This window comes from Lagenorhynchus albirostris, chromosome 1 (genome assembly GCF_949774975.1).
Source record: "Lagenorhynchus albirostris chromosome 1, mLagAlb1.1, whole genome shotgun sequence".
In the NCBI taxonomy this organism is placed as follows: Eukaryota; Metazoa; Chordata; class Mammalia; order Artiodactyla; family Delphinidae; genus Lagenorhynchus; species Lagenorhynchus albirostris.
This window is the reverse complement of record NC_083095.1, coordinates 92,161,947-92,183,934: the sequence shown is the minus strand read 5'-3', so window position 1 is coordinate 92,183,934 and position 21,988 is coordinate 92,161,947. Positions and strand designations below refer to the sequence as shown.

The 21,988-nt window shown below is 37.4% G+C and overlaps 2 protein-coding genes across 3 annotated transcripts in view; one reads left to right on the top strand and one right to left on the bottom strand.

Annotated features, from left to right (window-relative positions):
- GALK2 (galactokinase 2) overlaps positions 1-7,028 on the bottom strand; it is a 136,476-nt gene extending 129,448 nt beyond the window's left edge. Inside the window, exons 1-2 of the mRNA XM_060149609.1 lie at positions 6,781-7,028; positions 5,958-6,121 (exon numbers count right to left, since the gene is read on the bottom strand). Coding sequence (XP_060005592.1) covers positions 5,958-6,022 — 65 coding nt within the window. The 5' untranslated portion in view covers positions 6,023-6,121; positions 6,781-7,028. The remainder of the gene's footprint in view (positions 1-5,957; positions 6,122-6,780) is intronic.
- Positions 7,029-7,222: 194 nt separating this feature from the next.
- COPS2 (COP9 signalosome subunit 2) overlaps positions 7,223-21,988 on the top strand; it is a 28,369-nt gene continuing 13,603 nt past the window's right edge. For both annotated transcript variants that reach the window (XM_060149509.1, XM_060149501.1), the window contains exons 1-3: positions 7,223-7,290; positions 18,904-19,017; positions 19,688-19,765. In XM_060149509.1, coding sequence (XP_060005492.1) covers positions 7,237-7,290; positions 18,904-19,017; positions 19,688-19,765 — 246 coding nt within the window. In that variant the 5' untranslated portion in view covers positions 7,223-7,236. The remainder of the gene's footprint in view (positions 7,291-18,903; positions 19,018-19,687; positions 19,766-21,988) is intronic.

The window sequence follows — 21,988 nt, the reverse complement described above, 5'->3', positions numbered from 1 at the left end:
TGGTAAATAATATATTATACCTATTTAATGTCATTTATAATGATGCTGTATGTTCCTTATTCACCTGTATATACAATAGATACATCTCTCTAGCATATAGTCATTTAAATAAAGGCAAAAGATACACTCATGATTCAGAGAAATATATATTTATGTAGTTAAACATAGCATCCTGATCTTTTATAAAGCAATATAAAAGGAACAGAAAGTGTGCAAAAATGGTTTAACAGAATATAGGCTGCAGTTTTAACAGAATATAGGCTGCAGTTTTAATATAGGCTGCAGAGTTTAACAGAATATAGGCTGCAGTTTTGCAGAGTGAAAAACAACAACAATGCCTCTAGGCACCTTTATTGCCCAGTCATAGCAATTATCATACCAGGACTGTTATTACTTGTGTGTTTCCTTATCTATCTGGTCTAGAGCCTCAAAGTGTGATCCTCAGCATCAGCATCACCTGGAGCTTATTAGCAATGCAGAATCTGGCGACCAGGCCTACTTAATCAGAATCTACAATACAAATATGTCATTTTAAATTTCTATAACCATTTTTAAAAGAGTAAAGCTAAATGAATTTTAATAATATATTCTACCCAATATGTCCAAATATTATTTCAAAATATAATCAGTATAAAAAGTTATTGCTATTTTACTTTTTCATAGGAATTCTCTGAAATCCAGTGTATATTTTACACTTACAGCACATCTCAATTCCAACTAGAAAGAAGGGGATGCTGTATTAGACAGCACAGATCTATAGGACTATAACCTCCTTGAAGGTAGGAACTGTTTTATTCTGGTTTTATAGACTCTGGTTCAGTGTCTAACAGGCATTCAAGGAATGTTTAATGAAGGAATACATTAATGAACTTGAATTAACGTGGTTCAACCACTTACTAACTTTGTGACCCTGGGCAGGTCTGAAATCTTTCCTCCTTAAAGGGGAGATAAAATACCTACTTCATGGAGTTGTTATGAAGATTTTAAAAACCATCCCAACCTCCCCTCCAGTCATTCTCTATTCCCTAAATCTGGTTTGTTGTCGTTATGGCTATCTGAAATTACATTAATTATTTATTGATGTTTATATCTATTATGTCTCCACCATTAGACTTTACATTCCATGTTTCATCCATTGTTCTATCAGCATTCATTCACTTAGCAAACGTTTATCAGGTGCTACTATGTTCTAAGCACTAATCCAGGTACTCAGGATACAACAATAAACATAAACAAAAAGGTCCTGTTATTATGACAAATCAAAATTTAATAAAAGAATTTACTATAAAAATTGATACAAACTCTGCATATAATACACATTCCAACAAGAAAATGAAATCTGATGAGCAAAAGTTTAGATTAACTTGATTTTGAAATTAGAAGTTTGCATTTCAAGCTTAAAGTATACATAAGACGAGCCAAACTGCACGTAAATTGCCCCAACTTAAAACTATATGTATGGGAATTTCCTGGTGGTCCAGTGGTTAGGACCTGGTGCTTTCACTGCCATGGCCCACTTTCAATCCCTGGTTGGGGAACTAAAATCAAAAAACAAACAAAAACGCAGAGTGTGGTCAAGAAAAACTATATGTTGTTTTTGCTTTTCACTGTCTTGACCCAGAAACTAAATATAGTACCAAGGCTGTTCAAACCTGACAATATTTTCTACATCTTATCTTGTCATAACCATTCAGTGTTGCCCAACTCAATAAATCATGATTATTATCTTAAGTGATTTTTTTCTTTTTTAAGAATATGTTTGGAAGGGATCTCAGGTGACTGGCATAATTCAATGATTTATTTTTCTAGGAAAAAACCGAGCTAGTCAAAATAACCTATAACATCTAAGCCTGTTGCATTCTTTTTTTTTTATTTTTTTTATTTTTTGGCCGTGCCATGTGGTATGTGGGATCTTAGTTCCCCAACCAGGGATCGAACCTGTACCCCCTGCAGTGGAAGCTCGGAGTCTTAACCACTGGACCGCCAGGGAAGTCCCAAGCATGTTGCATTATAATGAGAAACAGCTTTTTTTTTTAAATTTTGATTCTCCGATCAACCCATAAAACTAAATCTAAGTCATAATGCAGCAGTAATAGTATTAATAACTCATACGGAATCCAGAATGCTGAAGTCTCAAACTAAGTCCCTAGTTGAGGGTAGGAATGAGAGTAGGGATGAAAGACTGGGGTAGAGAAAAGATAGGTACAGGTTCTGAGAAGTAGGAAAAAGCTGAAGGAAATAGGGGAAAGCTCTGATTTAAAAGAAGTCAAAAACGATAAACAGATTTAATCTCTGGAATCTGAGATAGTTACAGTATAATTGTGTCAGCTCCCTACTTTGCCTCCGCACCACACGTCTTGCTGATAAGGGCGCTCAGGGACTTAACCTGGCGGTCCAGTGGTTAAGACTCCTCACTTCCTGGACTTCCCTGGTGGCACAGTGGTTAAGAATCCACCTGCCGCATAGCACAGGGAGATCAGCTTGGTGCTTTGTGACCACCTAGAGGGGTGGGATAGGGAGGGTGGGAGGGAGACGCAAGGGAGAGGAGATAGGGGGATATATGTATATGTATAGCTGATTCACTTTGTTATAAAGCAGAAACTAACACACCATTGTAAAGCAATTATACTCCAATAAAGATGTTAAAAAAAAAAAAAGAATCCGCCTGCCAACGCAGGGGACACGGGTTCGAGCCCTGGTCCGGGAAGATCTCACATGCCGCAGAGCAACTAAGCCGGCGTGCCACAACTACTGAGCCTGTGCCCTAGAGCCGTGAGCCACAACTACTGAGCCTGCGAGCCACAACTACTGAAGCCCACGCGCCTAGAGCCCGTGCTCCGCAACAAGAGAAGCCACCACAATGAGAAGTCCGCGCACCGCAATGTAGGGTAGCCCCCCGCTCACCACAACTAGAGAAAGTCATGTGCAGCAACGAAAACCCAACGCAGACAAAAATTAATTAATTTTTTTAAAAAAACACTCCATGCTTCCACTGCAGAGGGTACAGGTTCCAACCCTGGTCAGGGAAGTAAGATCCCTCATATGGTGCAGCCCCCCCACAAAAAAACAAATGTGTTCATTTCACAAAACTAGGGAGGTATGATCACCATTTTGGGTGGGAATAAAAATGAGTAGGCATTAGAGATACAAAAATGGCAAATAACATTGCTAAAATTGTGTAAGTGCATTTTACAAGAGACATTTTCCCAAGGCCAAAGTCAATGTAAAAAATGGAAACTCCTAGCCTGCCTACTTATCCTTTATTTGCTTTATCCTTTAATTGCTGTAATTCCCACTACGCAAGTTTAGAGATGGAAGATGTAATTGTAGTGTAGAGCATTCTGAAGGAATACTATGAGTAGAGTAGTTGATCTAGTTAAAAATGATACATTTACTGAGTACTTTGTAAACACCATGTAGCTACATACATCATTTTATTTAATCTGAAGAGACTGAAGCAGATTAAAAGGACAACTAACAAGGCAAGGGCATTAATCTATAAGGTGGATATGTAATGAGATCATGCAAACTGTATTTATCAGAGCTCCTCTCAGGAAAGAGTGGGTATTAAATGTAGGCAGAAATAACATTTTGATAAGCCACTTAGGTTGGTTGGTAAAATCAAGGGATATGCTCCAACAACAGCAGATAGTCGGCAATTTGCCTTTGAAGGAGAGAAAGTTCCTTCCCTGAGTGAAGTATGTAATTTATGCTACAGCTGATTGCATGACACAATGTTATACTGTTTACTCCTCATTTGACTTCTTTTTTTTTTAAATATTTCTTTATTTGGCTGTGCCGGGTCTTAGTTGCGGCATGCAAGATCTTTAGTTGTGGCATGTGAACTCTTAGTTGCAGCATGTGGGAGCTAGTTCCCTGACCAGGGATCAAGCCTGGGTCCCCTGCACTGGGAGCATGGAGTCTTAGCCACTGGACCACCAGAGGAGTCCCCCCATTTGACTTCTGGATCCATTTTTCACCCTTCTCTACCCTCCCGGAAGCTGATCTCTAAGGACTGTACCTGGGCTCCTTTACCCTCTGGCTTCTGGTTGGGGTTGGTCACTGGCAAGATATTAGAGGATGATAAAACAGAGAAGTTGAGATATTTATCGCTCCCCACACACACACAAGTTCACACACCCTACCACAACTTTGCCATAGTTGTGACAGTAGCTATGTTTCCCTATAACCACAGCTGCTGTCGGAGGGTGCATCCTCTAGGGCTCCCACTCTTGCTAGGCTCTGGTAAAACCATTTCTTCCCTTTGCCCCTTCAAGCCTTCAAGAAATGGGATTTCCAGCCTGTTGCTAGTCCCTGTGTGTTTCACCATCCTTGTGGGTTCCCTCAACCCTACCCCATCTCTGTAAATAGTTCCTTCAGAAACTCTTTTCAGTTAATGTCCTCACCCCCGCTCCAGTATGCTATGAGTTTCCTGTCCAGATCTTGACTAACACAAAAGGAGTCCTCCTTTTCTGCCCTTCTAACATACGATGTTCAGCCTAAGTAAATGTAGTAAAAAAAAAAAAAAATGTTTTAAGGTAATTGCTCTGAAAGCTTCCAAATCATGAACCTGTTTGGGGTAACCACATGTCTCAATCCAGCACTGGGGAGTCATGAATGCTAGAACATGCTTAAATATATCATGCTTTCACTGAGCATGCTGACTTTCAGAGGTAAGTAAAATAATTGTGTCCTCAAGGAGCTTTCAGCTTAATAAAGAATAAATACAAAATAATCATAATACAGGATAACATAAAATTATCAAAAATATACTTTTTTTTTTTTGCGGTACGCAGGCCTCTCACTGTTGTGGCCTCTCCCGTTGAGGAGCACAGGCTCCGGACGCGCAGGCTCAGCGGCCATGGCCCATGGGCCCAGCCAAGCGGCATGTGGGATCTTCCTGGACCGGGGCACGAACCTGTGTCCCCTGCATCGGCAGGTGGACTCTCAACCACTGCGCCACCAGGGAAGCCCAAAAATATACTTTTAAAGGGTCAAATTCTGTTGGGAATTAAATGGTCTATTATCTTTCACAAAACTGCCAAGACAATTCAATAGAGAAAGGATCATTTTTTTTGACAAATAATGCTGGAACAATTTGTTATCCATATGCAGAAAAATATAAACCTCTACATTTACCTCACAGTATATACAAAAATTAAACTTGAACTATATCATAAATCTGAATGTAAGAATTAAAACTACATAAAACTTCTAGAAGAAAACAAAAGAGAAAAATCTTAGTGCCCTTGGGTATGGCAAATATTACTTAAATACAACAAAAAGTATAAAGAACACTTACAACTCAATGGTAGTAAGATAACCAATTTAAAAATGGGCAAAAGGGTGCCCGCTTCAGCAGCACATATACTAAAGCAACCTAAATGTTCATCAACAGAGGAATGGATAAAGAAGATGTGGTACATATTACAATGGAATATCACCCAAACATAAAAAAAGAACAAAATAATGCCATTTGCAGCAACATGGATGGACCTAGAGGCTGTCACACTGAGTGAAGAAAGCAGATACAGAAAGACAAATAACATATGATATCGCTTATATGTGGAATCTAGAAAAAACGGTACAAATGAACTTATTTACAAAACAGAAGTAGAGTCACAGATGTAGAAAACAAACTTATGGTTACCGGGGGATAAGGGGGAGAGATAAATTGGGAGATTGGGACTGATGTATACACACTACTATATATAAAATAGATAACTAATAATAACCTGTTGTATAGCACAGGGAACTCTACTCAATACTCTGTAATGGCCTATATGGGAAAAGAATCTAAAAAAAAAAAAGAGTGGATATATGTATAACTGATTCACTTTCCTGTACACCTGAAACATAACATTGTAAATCAACTATACTCCAATAAAAATTTTTTAAATTATTTTAAAAAACACAAAAACAAAAACAAATGATTACTAAAAAATCCAGGTACTTACTTTCCTGGCATTCCCAATTCAGGGAGCATGGGTTGATCCCTGGTCGGGGAACTAAGATTCCGCATGCCGCAGGAACAAGCAAACAAAAAAAAGCAGTTACTGAGTAACTGCCAAAATGGAAAAAAAAAAAATCCAGTCTGCAATTCCTCTTCCTGGACTTTTTCCTAAGGAAAAGTAAAGTGACAATGATACTCGCTCCAGAATTGTTTAAAATGGTGGTACTGTTGCAATATTCAAAATGTGTAACAATAATAGCATGCTTAAGTAAATTACGGTGCATTGGTACATTCAACCAAGGGCTTATTATGCCGCCATTAAAATAATCATTGTCAACAATATATTGCATACATTGTCCTATGCTGTTACATAACTAGGTGCAGAAAGAATCTGAAATTATATCTGTGCTATAGCCATATAAAATTTGTGAATTCAAGTGGACAAAACTGGAAGTTTATATGGAAAATGTTGTTTGAAAAGCAGTTTTTTCCCCTTCATTTCATTTTTTTATTTCGAATTCTACTAACGATGTTGTGCAACAATAACGCATTTAAAAAAAAAAACAGTCGTTAGCTGTTACCTTAATTCGGTCCCACGGGCAGTAAAGGTTAGTTTATAATTCGTTGAACAACTGAATAAGACTTCAGATGCCTCCATTGATTGATACTCTACTAATTTGGGATATCCACAGAGTCGTTTTGCCGACTACAAATATAACAAACATTACGTGTAAATCGTGCTGCCGAAAGGTTTCCAAACATCACATGACCACCCACCAAAATGTGTGGGCTAAATGCGCATCGATAATCATGGCAAAAATAACTACCTGTCACATAGGATGGGCATGTCAGACTTTTCTCCGCGAAAGGCTGCTGGTCCCAAGCTGCCTCTTACTTTCACCAGAATGAAACGGTTCCAGAATCCCAGGCAAGGGAGGATACTGTTCCCTTGCCCAGGAGGCTGGAAACGGCTCGTTGTGAGCTCAAGGTTTCCAAGGCCCCTCAGCCGAGATCCGTAACACTCGAGGATTCCCTAGTTGCTAGGTTTAGTTGCTAAGGCACCAACCGTCTCACAGGAAGAGGGGACGGTGCAATCGCTTTCGGCGTCGGAGCGAGTCCTCTGGAAACCGAGCTCATTTGTTCCGGGAGGAAACAGTCAGCTCCTCTAAGAGCGACGGGAAGGCGAGGAGAAGCTGGGAGTGACGCCTCTGAGCCGCGGAGGATTGTGGGAGGAGGTTGTCTCCAATTTCTCCTCCCCCGCCCCCCCCCCCGTCCCAGCCAAGATGTCTGACATGGAGGATGATTTCATGTGCGATGATGAGGAGGACTACGACCTGGTGAGGCGCAGGGAACAGAACTCTGGGACTGGAGGTGGCTTCTGGCTTTAGGGGCCGGGGCGGCCGCGGCCTTTCCCCGTTGAACATGTGCTCCTTCCAGCCTCTCCCGGTGCAGTGACAGGACGAGTTTACCTCCTCCCCCTTCCCGCACCGGGCCCGGGCCCTGCCTCTCCAGCATGGGGGAAGGGAGGGTAAAGGAGGCAGCGAAGGGGGTCCCGAGCATTGCGCTCCAAGTCCAAGCGCCTCCTCCGTTTCCCCTGGCCTCCAGCGCCCGGTTCTCTATGCCTCCTCCCTCTTCCCTACCGCGCGAGCCGCCTTGGGGACCGTGCAGTGGTCTAGGCCCCGGCGATGCCCTTTCGGGCCCAGCATTCTCGGCCCCTCTTATTCACACTTGAATTGAGCGGGTGCGAAATGCTGGGAGAGGGGTCCGAAAACTAGGAGGCCTTACTGTTCGCAGGCCTGACAGCGAAAAGCCACTTGTGAGTCCCTTGGAAACAGAGCTTAATTAGTTTTGTCCAGGGTCCGTTTTGGTTTAAGGTAAAGGTGCAGTAGAGAACTGAGAGCAAGGCTAGCTTTAAAAAAGTAGTTTAACTACTTGTTTAAAGAGAAAAGCTGGTAAGGAAGTTTTGCTTTTTGTTTGTTTGGGGTTTGGCGGGTGGGGTGGTATAAGGGGATTGACACATTGGCTTTTATCTCGACTTAGAAATTTCCCAATATTCAAAGTTAAAAATATCAACAGTGTAGAACTAAACGAATTTCTGTAGCTGAATGGTGATTTTTAAAGATTCAAGGTTTAATTTATGAACAGATTTACAGGTTTTTAAAAATGCACTAACATTTCAAGTTGATATTCAAAAACATTACCTGTGTGGGAACTAAGAAAGATTATCTGGACCAAGAATTAGCGTCAACTTGGCTTTGCTTTTTATTTGGGGGTGTTTTTGTGCATGGTTCTTGTATATTATGGTGATGCTGCATTACCGTAAAGTTATGAAATAGTTGCTTAGGGAAGTCTGTCTCATATTTTAAGTGCCAGAGAGTTCTCAAGATACTAATATATCGTTTTGAATTAGTGTAAATCTTTGTATAGTCGTTTCCAATTAATCTTTCCCTTTTAAAAGAAGGCATATTTGCAAAAGGGAGAGGGAAATGCTTGTTATTACCTGAAATTTATAGTAGAGGTGTTGATAATTCTTAAAGTTAAACGCAGAGTTTTGCTAATAGTTAAGATTTCTGCCTTACATTTTAGTTTCTTCAGATCAAGCCAGTTTTAGTCAGTGCCCTAAGTCCATTAAGAATATGCTACTTGTAATATTTTGTGCATTTTTATTTATTATATGTTTACTTATATTACAGGTATTTTTTAACTACGGAAGCGTTTCTTTTAACTGTTCTATCTAGTGTTTTTACATGTTTGTACCTATCTCTTTTCTAAGCAATAGTTTTTTGAATACATGACTTATTAGCATATGAGTGAGTCTCTAATGTAAGAATGACAATGAGAATCTTACAGTCCCATGAAATACTCAGTTCATTTTTGCAAGGATTTTAATTAAACAAACATGATTTAACTTGGCTGTGTTTCTCCAGCGTTTGAGGGCCTACAGTACATGTACAATATAAAATTGAACATGTAGTTTTAACCTTTTTTTTAAATTTCTTAACCAAAAAATGTAAGATTTTACACTACCACACACAATTAAATAATAATTCCCCACTCTAGCATTCTGTTAAATAGTCCTCCCCCCATATCTCTCTTACATAGATATCATATTAATTTAGTTTTTACTTCCTTAGTTAATTTCCTTAAGCCACTATGTTTAAAAAAAAAGATTAAGAGGGCTGGTTGCCATTTCATGCTTACATGTTGCCAAAAGAAAAGTTGTTGTTTTTGTTTTTTAGTAGTTATTTGCCTGGGTCTTTTCTGTTTTTTTGTGTCTTAGAATTTAAAGAGTCAGAATTGACTTGCTGTTTTAGGGAAACTTCTTTTTTATTAAAAAACGTATTGTTTGTTGGAAAGTTTGCCATCACCTCATTTTAGTCAAAATGTTAACAAGAACCATGAGTATCCTAACTACAGATATATTCAGTATATATTTTATAAGTTGTCTGTTGATAAATTTTAATACCCTAAATCACTTCTTGTTCTTGCCCAATCTAGTAGAAATAGGTAGTTAGGATACCACTGGAAAAAGTAAAAATTTGTTTCCAAAACTACACTGTTTTATCGAAAAAAGTAAATAATGATTTGTGCCCAAGAGCTAAATGAGAATTAAGTTGGTTAAAAAAAAGAAGAAACAAACATGAAATAAATTCAATAGGCTTGACCTTTTATTTCTAAGAGCTTTTTGACTTTTATTTGAGGTAGAAGCAGGCATTTTCTAAGCATAGGAGTGAACGGAGAAGTAGAAGACGGTACTGGTAAATGTCTTTTAATCCAATGGTAATTTTACAGATTTATATACGATAGTGTTAATAGTAACAATTAATAATAATAAGTAATAACTATAGTGCCGTTCATTAAGTTAATAAGGCCCTTGATAGATAAGTTAACTGTATTGTAATTCCACAGTTCAGCCATTCTAGCATGAAGTTGATTGGTACTTCTAATAATCTTTTAGAAAGGATTTAAGACAGACTGATGTAATACCAAAAATTATTCTCTAGTAGTTCCTCTTATAGGTATTGTATATTTGAACTTAAATGTTATTATTAGAAAAAAATGTTGAAAAGGTAGACTAATTCTACTTGGTTAGATGTATTACTGAAATGTGAGCCTCTTTATAGTCACCTAGTCAGGTTTATAGTTGTGATTCGTGAATGAATGTTTACTATTATTGTTATTCTTGTCTTAATAAATAGATGTTTTAATGCCCTAGAAGTTTATTTCTTTTTTTCTACTTTTTGGGGGGAGAGAGAAGAGTCTTAGCTATAGGATATCTTACAGAATCTCTTATTTGTCACAAGTTTAACAAGATCAGACAAATGTCATGTATGTTATAAAGAACCTTAGAACATGGTTTAGCAAATTAAAATATAACAGTTCCATTTTTTAAAAAGATTTTTGAATGGACATGAATAGAATATACACTTTGAAAAAGAAGTAGATTAATATAGGACAGGGGCAAAAAATAGCTTCAGGGATTTGTGTGTTTAATACTAAGACATTCACTTGTCACTCATTGTACATATAAGGAACTTGGAGGTTATAGGTTGTTTTATTCTGAGACAGTTGTCTCAGTCACAAGCTTGACAAACAAAATGTTGGGGATCTTTAAGAACAGATTTTCAAACAATATACTTTTTGTGGTCTGGGCCATTGTTTTTTATGCTGTACACACATTTGGAATTCTGCATGTAGTCTTCACAAAGATGAAGTTTGATTATACAGTTGAGGCTTAAAAAAAACATGACAGGGAATTCCCTGGCAGTCCAGTGGTTAGAACTTGGAGCTTTCTTTGCCGTGGGCTCAGGTTTAATCCCTGGTCGCGGAATTAAGATCCCACAAGCTGCTCAGAGTGCCCAAAAAAAAGACATGTTTAATTGTAAATAATTGGAAACACCCCCCAAATTATCAGTAGTACGGGAATACTATTAATATTAATAAGGTAATAATAGATAAATTATGATATATCCATGTGATGGAAAGTATGTCAGCATTTCAAACCATGCTTCTAAAGAATATCCAATGATATGAAAAAATTGATAAATTAGTCAGTACTCTTGGATGTAAGGGAGGACAGGAATACATGTCACACTAGCTTAAACTAAAAAGAGTGTGTATTGGCTCACATCACCAGGAAGTGTAAATATGGCTGGATTCATGGCTCAGATAATGATGTTGGGTCTTTTTCTGTTTCTGTCTCTTCCTGGGCTGCTTTCCTCACTGTATTGGCTTAATTGCCTTCACATTATATCACAAGATCTTGTGATATAATGTGTTATCTTCCTAGTATTATAAGCCCAAAGGCAGAAGAGTCTTCCTTGCTAGCTCTAACAGTGAAACCCAGGAAGAACTTTTATTGATTCACCTTAGGCCTGCATCGCCTTCTTCAAACTGCTCAGTCCCTGTAGAGAGGGAGGATAGGTTGCTTCCCCTGCCCTGTGGGAGGAGCACTATAATTGAAAACCCTCACCTAGGAGAGGAAGAGTCAATCACCATTGCTGTGCACATAGTGAACACATGTCCACTATAAATATGTAATCCATATTATGATTTTATTGGGTGGGGCTAAAATTCATTTTGCTGGGTGGGAAAAATATAGAAAAAATGTCTGGAAAATATGAAAAGTGTCAGGAAAATTAAAATGTGTTTATTTCTTGCAAACCTTTCACAGTGAACCTGCATTTTATTGCTGGGGGGAGAGGGGATGGTTTACAGGGTACAAATGATGAACAGAAATCTTACTTTGATCTTGGCTGGGGGGTGGGGGGGCGCGCCAAACAGTGATTTTTGTCATTGCTCAAAATTTTTTAGAGTTCTTCAGAACCTGAAGCATCTAGCTTTTTAAAATAGGTAATACATGCACATGGTTCAAAAACGTGAAATGTTAAAATAAAATTTCCATTTTTGTTCCCTATTTGCCCAGTTCCCATTCCTCCCCATAGGTAACCAAATACACGTTTTTATCCCACTCCCCTTTTTTAAACCAAGATGTAGCATATTTAGCATATTATGTATATTGTTCTACACTTGGTTTTTTACGTTATCTTGGAGATTATTCCATAGAACTATGCAGAGAGATTACTTACTTCTTTTTATAGCTGCATTGATTGCTTGGATGTACCATACTTTATTTAACCAGTTCTCTGTTGATGAGAATTTGGCCTGTTTCCTTTTGCTGTTGTAAACAGTGTGCAGCTTCTTTTTTTTTTTTTTAAACTTGAGCTATAACCAAGTTTTCTCCATTCTATAGGTGTCAAAAATTGTGTGAGTCGGGTTTGATAAATAAGTTGGGCCCCCAAACTGGATGATGCTGTTTTAGGTCGGAAACATCTAACTTAAGAATTTCAGAAGTGTTACTTAATAATCCATGTCAGTATAATTGGAATAATTTACCAGTAATTTACCACCTCTTAAAGTTACTACTTTAAAGAACATTGGTTTGAAATATAAGTTTGGGTGTATTTTCAAAAAGGCCTGTTGAATTACCTCATAGGTGTATCCTATATAATGAAATTAGAGAGGTTCAAACAAGGATAACTAATGACAAGGATGTCATTATAAGATCTCCCATAAGTAATGAGAGACAGCTCTTATGTGCTAACAATGAGATAGATTTTTTCAACCCTAATGTAAATCTGTAAAGTATGAATATCCAACAGAATAAATTTGTACTTGTGTACCATGTCCCAAAATGAACACATGGATCTAAGCAAGAATTAGAGATCAACCCCCATAATTGACAGGAGAGGAACTGAAACATCCAGTGTAAGTGACTTACCTAAATTTACATGACAAATTAGTGGCCGAGTCAAAACTAGAGCCCAAGTCTAATGACTTCAATGATGTCTTGTTGGAAAATTTAATTTGAAGACTGAAAGTTTAGGACAGATAAAAGAATGTTCTGATTTATACCATAGACAAATTAGGATCCATTACCTTGAGTGAAATTTTTTAAAGTTTGGTTAATTTTATGAATGGCTAAACCACAGTTGGCTACCTAGGCCTTGGATTAAATCTCATCCTTAAGGATAATGAGACTTTGCCCTAGATGCCCAACATCTAGTATAGCTGTCTAAACATGGTCAAGGCTTGGGAAGCATTGTTAATGGTGAGTCTTGTTTTCCTAGAGCACATTTCTTAAGACCTCTATTGGCAAGAGACACAAGTACATGAACTATGAAACTGACCCTGTTCAGCAGTGGCTACATTCCAACAGAGAGTCAAAATTGTCTCTACCTATTGTGTGTTGTGTTATTTTGGAACATTCACCCACTTTTCATTTCAATTAAGCAAACACTTATTGAGCATTTTGTAATATACCAGGCTCTGGGGATACCAAGATGAGTAAAAGTAAGTTCTTGCTTTTGAGAAGCTCTTGGTGGGGCAGGTGAGGGGAGAGGGGAGGTGGGAACAGCAAACACACAAGACTCCGTCTTAGTGACATGCCATGTCATGTAGAAGCATGACTGAGGAGAAAATTTATTTTGCTAAGAAGAGTTGGAGAAAGAATCACAAGGTAAGCCTTGATGAATACCTTTCTCAGGAGTGTTAGGGGTGGGGCACATCATAGGAGAAAAGTGGGAAGTTTGTTGGAAGGGGCGGTGGATTAAAATTCCTAGCAGAGAGACCAGTGTATGCCAAAGCAGAGATTTTGAAGTACATGGCATATTTGGGGGGAAGAAAGAATAGATTTGGTTGGTGTAGATGGGTACGTAATTGCTTTGGGAAGATGTCAGGACATGAGTTATTATGTAAGTGGGTTGGAACTATTATGAACTTCAGTGGATTTTTAAAAATCCCTTTAACACTGTTCGAGTGCTTGCTTTTTCATATATTGCTTAAATTCTTTGTTTTTTTTAAAGCATTCTTAATATGTAGGTTAAAACTTCAATTTCTCTTTTTAAAACATTTCATTTATGCTTTTATAAATTATAGTTATCACCTCTTCATCTGACATAAGGGAATTCGTTAGCAATATTTTTTTAATACTTTTCCTATATTCCCTATTTTGACTAATGGTATTGTGTGTAACCAAGTCAGCAATAGTCTTTAGAGATAACTTTTCCCCTTTCTTGTGCCCATATGATGTGTCCTTTTTATTTTACATCCTTAACATCGCATATATTTATTCTGTCCCCTTCCTCTTCTCCCTGTTCTACTGCTTGGATCAGACCTTCATCATGTCTTGGCCAGAGTGTTGTAAGAGTATCCAGTGGGCTACTTCATTACTACCAGAATGCTCTTCCTAAAACACAAGTCTAATTCCCTATAAAACATTTTAGTGCGTCTCCATTTGATCTTAACTCCTTGCTAGACTTGTACAGTTCTACTGTCTGATCCAGTTTATCTCTTATCAGCTCTACACACATCCTGTGTTTCAGCCCAATCAGACTATTGATGGTTCTTCCAAATATGCAATGCCATTTCAAGCTTCCGTGCTTTTGCATGGTTAATTGTTTTATTTCCGGTGCCTTGTCTCATCCCTGGGAACTTCTATTCCTACTTTTAGACCTGGTTCAGGTAACTTTTCCCTCTTCTAACTCATTCGAGAGTAGTTGATTACTCCTCTTCTGAGCTGCCACTCACTGTACCTAGTATGTGTCTCTGTTACTGCTTTTATTGTGTTATATTGGTGTTTCATTTGCATATCTGTCTCAGACCACGAATAGCTTGAGGGGAAAGACTTAATTTGCATTTGTTGAGCAACATTTAATTGCTGTTTTATACTAAAGATCATTATAATTGAGTATAAATAATAGATATAAATAATATATAATAGATATTCTACCCAAAAGAATTATTCTAAAGACTTCTCAAAATATCTTCAGTGTAAAAATCATGCCAGTGTAGTAAGTGAATAGTTTGCTGTAGCATAGTTTGTATTGATGGTGTGATTCACTGAGCTGCAAATGACAGGTTAGTGATGTCATGGAGGCTGCAACATGGTGTTGCAGATCGTAACACGGGACTGCCTAATTATAAGAAACCAGTCAGTAACGTATCAGCTGTGCCAATTCTCATGTATTTATACATTTCACCAGTAACACTTTAAGAATTGAATTGCAATTATGCAAAAAATATACATTTCACTTCTTAACCCATGCAATATGAAAAACCAAAATAACATTCACAAAATGCTGAGGGCTGGATTAAGTCTTATCTCAATTGTAGTGATTTGGGGGAGTTATGTAGAAGTTAGAAATATCATTAGCTGGAGCCAGTCAGTTCTCAGAAGTTGGAGGTAGTCAGTCTTGTACTACAAGAGGCATTCAGACATGGTAGGAAATATAAAGGTTCCTGCCTTCAACAATGTTATAATCAGTTCAGTAATTTCCAGTAATTGAAGTTAACCTTCTGGCAACTCCATGTCCTATTCATGTGTGCCTCTCAGCTTCTACTGGTCAGTTTTTTTTCCTAATCCGTTATGGGTTAAGAAACCAAAAATAAATGGGCTTTGAATAAGAGTCCAGATTCTTAGACTTGGTGATAGATGTAAATCAAAGATATTTTGCTTCCAAGTTCAGGGGTGCATTCTGAAGATTTGGGTTGCATAAAGGTCATTTTCTGGTTCTAGCTATTCCCATATATTATTGAACAGTTACTAGAGAATAACTGAGAAGAACTGATTTCCAAAGGTGAGAGTAGGTTTTATAGCTATGATTCTTTACTCCAAGTCTTCCCTGAGGAGGTGATGCTTAAGCTGTAATGACATGCAGTGGTTAATGGGATGAAGAGAAGTAGAAAGAAAAAGGAATGTCATGTAAAGGTGAGAACAAGTTTGGCAACTTGTGAGGTAAGGCCAGGGTGGCTGCAGCAAAGTGAATGAGGGAGGGCTCGACAGGAGATATGGTTGGGTGCATAATCGAGTCACATTTTGGTGATTTTTGAACTTGATTTTAAGAGCAATGGGAAACCATTTTTGAGAAGAGGAATGAGATAATTTACATTTTATGAAGATTATTCTGGCTGCTTACCCTAAGAAGACTGGAATTTGAAAGTTAAAAAGGAGAATGGGGGGCTTCCCTGGTGGCACAGTGGTTGAGAGTCCGCCTGCCGATGTAGGGGACAGGGGTTCGTGCCCTGGTCCGGGAAGATCCCACATGCCGCGGAGCGGCTGGGCCCGTGAGCCATGGCCTCTGGGCCTGCGCATCCGGAGCCTGTGCTCCGCAACGGGAGAGGCCCACGTACAGCAAAAAATAAAAAAAAATAAAAAAAAGGAGAATGGGAAGGTTATAGTTGTGGAGAGATGAAAGTGGCGTGGTAGACTAGGGTGGTGGCGGGGCAGGGGGGAGTGGATGGACTTGGGATTCATGTTCAAGGTAGAATCAGTAAGGACTTTTTATGTTCCAGTGGTATGATTGCTTTTAGTTGTTTAGCTATCTCCTGTTACAGTTTCGTGTCTGCTGTTCTCTTTTCCCCTTTCTTGTTTTGTCCAGCATGCAAACTCCCATTTATCTTTCACAACCTGGCTCAGAAGCCATTACTCTCATAACATGATTTGGTGTATACACTGGCATGTTCATTATTTATTAATTGCTCTTTTAGTTTAATCAGTTTTACTGTAGTCAAACCTAAATTACAGGGTTAGGAAGTGAATGAGTGATTATGAACTTTACGCACTACTCAGAATTTGATCCCAACTCTAAGAGAAGTGTTCCAGAGGATTTTCATATGTTGAGCATAACTGAATTCCTGATACTTATATTTGTTAGACAGAGTGCCAGTGCTTCACAGGAAGTATCTTTATGCAAGGAAATAATTATCCTCCAGAGGGCGCACATTACAAAGCCATTGTGGTCAGCTAAAACTGATTCTATACTAAGATCAAACACCTCCCTCCATCTGCTGGTCATAGGAAAAATTCGTCTTGTGTTTACATATTTTTGAGCTTTCTAACACTACACTCATGTGCATTTTTTCTTTCATGTGCCTTTATGAGACAATACAAAATTTCTCATAAGTATCTGCAAAAAAAGTTTACCTGTACTTGGATTTAGAAATAGCTGTTCCTGTCTTTTTCTGTTTACTTTCAGGCACAGTTCTGAATTTGGCATAAACTTGCCCTTTATAATGACTCGTAGCTGAAGGAAATAATCTCTCTTCCTAAAATAATAGTTTTTACTACACTAATTTATGTATATTTTATAATCCTCATCATTAAATTGAATATCATGTCCTGGAACTATTTTAAACTCTTGTTTATACCGCTCCACAAAATAGTGTTACTCCAGTTTTTCTTGGTGCTTTATTGTTCCATAACTAGGAACTGAATTTATGTGATGAAAAGTCACATAAAACTGTATAACTAAATTTTGTTTTATTTATTTTGATTTGTTACAAGACTAAAGTGTGTTAATATAACTAAACAGCTGTTGAGTAATGTGGAATGCACATAAAGCAAATATTCTTATAAACATATAGTTATATTTAGTAACAGAGTACTCTGCTATATATAGATTACCATCCTCGGTAGTCAGGCCATGCTGGAATAATGAAATTTAGACTTAGGGAGTAGCAAAAGCTAGATTATGGAGTTAAAGGTGAATAGGTAACATTTACATAATAATTAGTATTCACATTGATTTTTCTCAGGTTCTATTATCAACAAAAGGTTAACCACTACAGAACTGAAGATCATAACCAATATTTCTTTACAATTTGCTTTTGTGTTGATTCTGTGGAAATCATAGTTTTGACCTGAAGGAAAGAAATGATTCTACAGTAGTTCAAGACCCCCGGTGTTTGCCTGAAACCAAGGACAGTACTAAACCATATATATGCTATGTTTCTTCCTATACATGCATACCTGTAATATAGTTTAATTTATAAATTAGGCACAGTAATAGATTAACAAGAATAATAAAATAGAACAATTATAACAATATACTGTAATAAAAGTTGTACGAATGTGGTCTCTGTCCTTAATTAACTCCTTCAACTTTGCCAGAAATGTGACAATGACTTCTTCATTAGCAGATGTAGCCTCTCCAGTAATTTTTATATTTTTCAGTCCAAACCTGTTCCTGAAACTAGGCAGCCATCCCTTACTTGCAGCAAATGGCTTGGTGTCACTCGTTTCAGGGAATCCTTTGCTGACATCTTTGTATAGGCTCAATGTTTTCTGGCATAATACATTACCATCGGTCAGAACATGTTTTCTGTTCATGTCCTTCACCCACAAATTTAATGCCTTTTTCATCTTAACTAAGTACTTTTCACACACTGTGGCCGTAACTTCTGCAACAGCAAAGCTAGCACAAATTTCTTTTTTCCGTCGCAATTTCGTGGATAGAAGATTCGTTCTTACCATGGATCTTAGCAACCTTAGCATACTTTTTTTTTCTTTTCCTTAAGTTGAGCACTTTCACCTTTTCAATTAAAAGAAGCACATTAGGGCCTCTCTTTGGCATATGTGAATTTCTACCATCACTACTTTTGAGCTTTGGGGCCATTTTTAAATACAGTAAGGGTAACATGAACACAAGCACTGTGATACCACAATAGTGGATCTGATAACTGAGCCCGCTGTTAAGTGACTCACAGGACAGGTGGGATATGCTGGACAAAGGGATGATTCACATTCAGGGTGGAACAGAGAGAGATGGCAAGAGATGTCTTCGTGCTACTCAGAATGACTCACAATTTAAAACTTACGAATTGTTTATTTCTGGAATTTTCCAGTTTCTATACCTCAACTGATGGAGCAACTGAAACCATAGAAAGTGAAACCACGGATAAGGAGGGACTACTGTACTCTGCTATCCACTTGATTTGGGGTTTTCCCTTTGTTATTTAACTAATGTTTAAACATCAGTGGGGTTTCACCTATGTAATTGTTTTGTTTTTTATAAATGTGTGGATTTTCTCTTAACATTATTCACATTTTAGCAATGTGTGGGTTTCTTTTCTTTTTTTCCTTCATTTTAATATCTCTTTCTAACACACAGGAATACTCTGAAGATAGTAACTCTGAGCCAAATGTGGATTTGGAAAATCAGTACTATAATTCCAAAGCATTAAAAGAAGACGACCCAAAAGCAGCATTAAGCAGTTTCCAAAAGGTTCATATGTTTTCTGGCTGATTCTGTGTCTTATATTTTTCTAAATGATGTCTTAAATCAAGTAAATTCCAAGTGATTTTATGTCAGTAATACGTTTGGATACTTAGTGATAATCCTGTAAAATAAGTTTGCATTATGCAACAAAAGCAAATATTTGAAAAGGGCTATCCTTTTGTTTATTCCAATCAGGTTATCTGTAGAGCAGGGCCATTGTCCTGAAAAGCTAGTATGGTTCTGGCAGAAAGAGAATCAACATGCTGGTCAATAGTTACTATCCCTGCATTCCTGTTCCTTTGTCTTTTGGTGACAAATCACACAGGTGTGGTTTCATTATTAAATAGTGTGATTTCTTTACGATTGATAAACTTTTGGGTTATTCTTACCAGCGGATTTTTCAGAGGAATAAAAAGTACTTCTGGGATTGTATAATCAAGAAGTAGTTCTTATTTAATCTTTTGATGAAGAAACTTCAAAATAAGCTCACTTACCTTAAGTAAGCATTTTAAGGCTGGTTTCTTTTCTTAAGCCTACTAAAAATGACATTGAGAAGTAGAGTTCTTGGGGCAGTGTTTTTCATGCATATAATGTAAAATTACTTTACAACTTAGATATTGAGTGTCATTAGAAAATAATGGTATTAAATTATACTGGAAGTTTCTTCTTTTTTTAGGTTTTGGAACTTGAAGGTGAAAAAGGAGAATGGGGATTTAAAGCACTGAAACAAATGATTAAGATTAACTTCAAGTTGGTAAGATTTGTTTTGAGAGGAATTAAACTGTTAATGAAATTCTGTACTTAAAAACCTCATGGCAACAAAATGTCATTATATCTATTTCTCTGAAATAATTCTGTTGATATGTTTCCATATTTAGCCTGCTTTTCATTTGTGACTACAGTAGTACTAAATTTTAAAAATTCTGCATAGGATACAAAGTTTTCTGTTTAAGAAAACTTATCTTTTCGATACATGGGCAGTATTTAGCTGCATTATTAATAGACTGACTTTTCGCTGCCAGGCTAGGTCAATCAGTAGAGCATGAGACTCTTAATAGAGTGACTTTTAAACAAACTATTAATGTTTATTTTGGAGTTCTGAGGTTGTACTTTTTATTACAAAACGTTCCTCTTCAACTGATTAGGGCCAAAACCTTCATGGCTCCTCTCTTTGTCTCTCACCCCACAAATAATCCATTGGTAAATCCAGGTGGCTTTATATATCTTCAGAATACATTCAGTATATTTTATAATTTAGAGGGCTATGGAAGCAGCAGGTGTCTCAGGGGATGGAGATTTTGATTGAACAATTACGGTGACGTTACGGGCCCATGTTCAACTCCTAAGGTTCTGTGATTTGAAATAATACCAAGAGGCCCTATAGAAATCTACTATTTTAACATACTATAGCAGTCATTTAGTTTTTCAGCCCGTTTAAATGTATGCCACCCGTAGGATTTGATTTTACCATTTTACCTTGAGCCAAGATGGGAAGCAAGTGAAAGGAGAGGATTATTTGTATTTTGTGTTATTTTGCCTACCTTCCTTCTCTACCTTTTATATGCTGTAGTAGCCTCTCTGAATAAGTTGTGGTTTACAAGAGCAATTTCAGCTTCCATCCCTGCCACCTCATTTTTGAGTTAGATTCAGAGTCGGACTCATGTTTCTGTGTAGTCCTCTTGGGCAGTAAAAAGTTGGAAAGGTTTGTTGTCAGCTGCTCTGTGCATTCACCACTGCAAATAAAAACCAGTAAACCTAATCGTCCCTCGATCTTTAATTACAGTAACATAATTTTTGAAAAATTAGCTTTAAAGTTATTGTGGCATAAGGAAATGAAGTCAAAACTAACTTTTTGCTAAAATCCTATTTCAGTATCAAGATATAATCTCAAAGTTGGGACAGTCATATTTCTGATTTCCATTTTGCTAGGAGATACGTTCTGTAACTTGGGTTTTAGTGGCTCATTGAGAGGGTGTTACCTATTATTTACCCCCACGTGGTGCTGGTATACTTGGAAACGAAAGTAGTTTGATGTATATTGCTAAAGCTTTTCTCATTGTTCTATCTGTTTTTTCTCACCTACCCCTACTAGTTTTCTTTTTTGTAATTCACTTGATTAGAACGTTTCAGGGAGTCTTCTCATGTATTTCTTTTCTTGTCCTTCATGCTATATACCAGGGCAGAACATAGTCATAAGCAGAAAAATTACAGTGTCATTAATTTATTCTTCACCCTAATAAATATACATGTTCTGTCATTCAAGAAAAAAAGCATTGTATCTGCCATTGCTCCACTCTGTGATTAAAAGTAGAGTATATTGTTAATCCCAATAAAAAGAGGGATTAACAGCACTTGGAGATTGTGGGGACTGTGGATGCAGGTTATAAGGTTAGACTCATAAGTTGACTTATATGATATGCTCTGAGGGATGATAGACCCTCTGCCAAAATATTTAAGTGCTGGAAATTTCACTAATAGTCCTTTATTTCCTCAGATCTTTCATGTTTCCTGGAATAACCACAGTAATGCAAATAGTCCTGCAAGGCATAGCAACAGTAGCTACATCTGCTGTTGAGTAGGGCCTTAGGTGGGAGGACTTTTCCCCTTTTTAGGGGTTGGGAGGACTTTTCTTGATAGTGGGATGAGTACCTGGGCTTGAAGAGATTCTTTCACTTCACATTTTAATATAAAAGCCTGCCAATAATAGGGAGAGAAGAAATACATAACTATTGTTAGAGAGCTTCCTGATGAAGGGGTAAATTTTTAGGAAAGAATATTTGAAAAGTAGGACTTATTTCTATCTTTTGGTCTATGAATATTTTAGTAGTTTTTGTGATTTAAATAAATGTGCTTGTTGTGCCATGAGGAACAATATCTGAAATTTGGAAAATCTATAAGTGGTACTTTTTCAAAGCCTAACTTCAAAAATTTGATTCATTTACTGAGTAATCTAGTAATTTCAAATTTAAGCTAAATT